The 3,902-nt window shown below is 40.4% G+C and overlaps 1 protein-coding gene across 1 annotated transcript; it reads right to left on the reverse strand.

The window, feature by feature from the left end:
• Nucleotides 1-1,419: 1,419 nt before the first annotated feature.
• LOC120863794 (putative olfactory receptor 2W6) lies at nucleotides 1,420-2,367 on the reverse strand. The gene has a single exon (XM_040240359.1). It carries the CDS (start codon nucleotides 2,362-2,364, stop codon nucleotides 1,420-1,422), a length of 945 nt encoding a protein of 314 aa, XP_040096293.1. The 5' UTR covers nucleotides 2,365-2,367.
• Between the last annotated feature and the right edge of the window lie 1,535 nt (nucleotides 2,368-3,902).

Below are 3,902 nucleotides of genomic sequence, written 5' to 3' on the forward strand. Positions count from 1 at the left end.
ACTAAAAAAAAAAAAAAAAGAAATTCTAAATAAAAAAATTAAATCTATTCCAAAAAGAATAGATTACCAATGACTGTAAATATTATTGAGAGGCCATTTACATCACATTTGTCATCTCTAACCTTATTTAATCTCTATTGTTCTTAGTCACTCAGTCGTGTCCAACTCTTTGTGGCTCCATGGACAGTAGCCCACCAAGCTCCTCTGTCCATGGAATTTCCCAGGCAGGAATACTGTAGTGAGTTGCCCTTTCCCTCTCTATTAACCTCTGCTACAATCTTGTAAAATTAGGATTATTTACCCTATATGATACAGATGAAAAACCCTATACTCCAAGATATAACTGGTGAGAGGATAAACCAGTTCCAAGCACAGATATGGGTGATATCATCTCCTGTATCTGCTTTGTAGCATCATTCATGCCCAGTGAAGGTGGCTAAACATTCAAAATGCTCTAGGAGGATTTCTGGTTGATGTAAGAAGTTGGATTTAGGGTATTTTTAAATAACAATGATTTCCAAATTTGGCTGTCATCAGTAACATCTAGAGAACTTTTTAATAACAGAAATGCCTAGACCCCACACTTGGAGTTTCAACTACAAGAAATCTAATGAGTTCTTGGAAATCTGTATCTTACAAGTCTGTTACAAAACCAAGTTGTGGTAATACTGCTCTTAGTAGCTTCCAGCCCCAATAACTTTGGCCGCCAAAAAAATTTTTTGAGGTGGTAATAATCAATCTGACTATAAAACAGCTTTTTTAAAAAAGAAATATTTGCAACTGTTTAAAGTAGCCTGCTAAAGATTCCAAAGTGTTTCATTTTAATATTTTCCACTTGCTCTATTCTCTAAAAAGTCTTGAATGCCTAAACCTACTCAACTATCTTGTAAATGCTTTGGCTATGAGATAAGGTCAAGGAAAAGGTACAAATGACAAAAAAAAAAAAAAAAGTTCCTTCCTTTTCAAAAAGCAAATCAAAGAACACTCCTTAGTTGTAGAGAACTAACATATATCTAGGACAGCATTCTATGATTTTACTGATGCTGACTCAACCCTCTCTGAAAAAACACTGTCATCATAAATAAAGGAGCTTCAAGAGGAAGCCATTCATGTCTCATTTTTATTTGACATCTCATGACATCGTCTGCAGACTGTGTGATCTGAATTCATTCTACATATCACCTGCAGTTCTAAATAAAGCCCAAAGATGGATAAAATCCAAATGCACTAAAAATCTTCTAAAGTAGACACCTTTAAACAAAAGAAAGGCACTTCACATCCAGACAGTAGAGCATGGGGTCAAACTCAAAAGCCTATTGTGCCTATCCATGTTCCCTTCACTCTTTACATATTAGTTTTCCACACAGTTAAGATATACATAAGACAACAGAACACCAAAGTAGTATTCCAACATTTCTCTTAGGTTTCCTTATTCTCTTTCTCCCACCCCAAGAGTTTCCTCATTGCCCCTTTCACATCTTTGTTCCTTAAAGTATAGATGAGAGGGTTGACACTGGGAGTAACAATGGTATAGAAGAGAGTGAGGAACTTGCCCTGATCTTGGGAGTAGCTGTTGGCTGGCTGCAGGTACATGTAAATGATGGTTCCATAGAAGAGAATGACCACTGTTAGGTGAGATGAGCAGGTGTTGAAAGCCCTCTTGCGCCCTGCTGCTGACTTGATCCTCAGCACAGCAGCAGTGATCATGCCATAGGAGATGAGGATCAGAGAAAGGGGTACCAGGAGAAGAGCAACCCCCAGGACAAAGGCGAATGCTTCCACCAGCATTGTGTCTTCACAGGACATGGCAATAAGAGCAGGCATCTCACACAGAAAGTGGTCCACTTCGCGACGCCCACATCGGGACAGGTGCATCGTCTGGGGACACATAACAAAGGAGTTTAGAAAGCCACAGCACCAGGCTACGGTCACCAGTTGCAGGCAGAGATGTGAGTGCATGACCATGGTGTAGTGCAGTGGCTGGCAGACAGCCACGTAGCGGTCGTAGGACATGACAGCTAGGAGAACACACTCAGTTGAGCCCAACACCATATAGATATAGAGTTGGGCCACACAGCCATGGTAGGTGATGGTCTTCTCTGGACCCCAAAGGTTCCACAGCAGCTGGGGAACAATGCTCGTTGTAAAGCAGAGGTCCAAGAAAGATAGGTTCCCAAGAAAGAAGTACATGGGTATGTGGAGCCTGGAGTCCATGATAGACAAGAGAATGATGGCTGTGTTGCCCACTAGAGTCAGGATGTAGAAGATCAAGATAAAAGCAAAGAGAATTATTTCCAGTTGAGGCCGGTCAGAAAAGCCCACCAAGATGAATGCCTGATGGTAGCTGTCATTGTCCCTTCCCATAATCTTCACCAGTTGTTATGGAGACACAGAGAAAAGAATTAGGTAAGATAGCAGGTAAAGACTACCCAACACTCTGCAATTTCCACTTATGGGTCTGTGAATTTTGGAAGGTCATTTGCCCTTCCATTACTTTTTTAGCATACATTTATGGATATATTTCTTATGCAAAGCAGTGTGCTTGATACTGCTGAAGAGTAAAGGGTGAATTGACTTGGGAGTTGTTCTCCCTAGTGAATAATATATGCAAATAATGACAAAGAAAGGAGGAAAGTGGAAGTTCTCTAAAAGAAAACTTGTTTAAAAGCTGAGTGTTTTGCAAGTTATTTCCAATTGATCAGGAAAGAACTTATAGAAGTGTGTATGTTACAAGAAGGGCTTCCCAGTTGGCACAGTGGTAAAGAATTGGCCTGCCAGTGCAGGAGACGCAAGAGACACAGGGTTGATCCCTGGGTCAGGAACAAGCCTTGGAGTAGGAAGTGAAAACCACTCCAGTATTCTTACCTGGAAAATTCTATGTACAGAGGAGCCTGGCAGGCTGCAGTTCTTAGAGTCGCAAAGAGTCAGGCAAGACTGAGCACACATACACATTGCAAGAAACTGTTTTACCTGAGAGGTCCTCATTTTTGGCTGATTTTCAAATACCAAGTAAGAATTTTACATGTGGTAGATTGAGCAATATGTTTCAAGGAGAGAAAATAGTACATAGAAAAGCCCAAAGGTCTAAATTCATGGATGATGTTCAGGATACCCATGAATGTACATGTCAGGCAACTTCTTAATGACATGGACTTTTATTGAGATTAAACACAATACCTTTGACTCTAAAAGGAGGAGTTGAGATAGATTGGATTCTGCCTCAAGTCTGCAAATGTGCAGCCTAATATCTGATTTCTTTCTCTGTATCTTGGCTTTTCTTTGTGCAAGAGAGAGGCTAGATCCTTTCTACATCTCCATCCAGATGTCACATGTTTTCATGATTCATGACATCAGGTATATTCCATGAACATTTTTAACTTCTCATGGTTTCTACAGTCAATCCCAAGGGATTTGTTGGGGCTCTGCCTTATAGGAGAGCACTAGCATTCACTCAAGCTTGTATCAACTGTGGTAATAGAAAATGGCATCATTGCAACACACAAGAAAGAAGCAGTAAGAACTAGAGTACAAAACCTTTTTGAAAGGTGAGTGTCTCCATAAGGTTGCTGTCACCGCTGTTTCGAGCCTGATAGTGAAAAAGTTATGAACTCTCTCCAGTTGAAGCTGCAGGTAGAAATTCTGTAAGTTCCCATTCAGTTCAGGCATAGGACTGAATCTAAGTTCCCATTCCCATAAAGTCACAAGAAGCTCAGCAAAATCCCATAAAGAGATTAAAGGGTGCAGGGAATGATCAGAAATAACCAGGCAAGTACCAAAGACTTTACTAGGTCAATTGAGTATTCAAAAAGGAGACTTTCCTACACAAACACGCTGCTGGCATTGGTTATGAAAAACAACTTGCACTGTTTTTCCCACAGACCTATCACAGCTCTCACTCAAGT

The sequence above is a fragment of the Oryx dammah genome, unplaced genomic scaffold (genome assembly GCF_014754425.2).
Source record: "Oryx dammah isolate SB20612 unplaced genomic scaffold, SCBI_Odam_1.1 HiC_scaffold_5, whole genome shotgun sequence".
NCBI lineage: Eukaryota > Metazoa > Chordata > Mammalia > Artiodactyla > Bovidae > Oryx > Oryx dammah.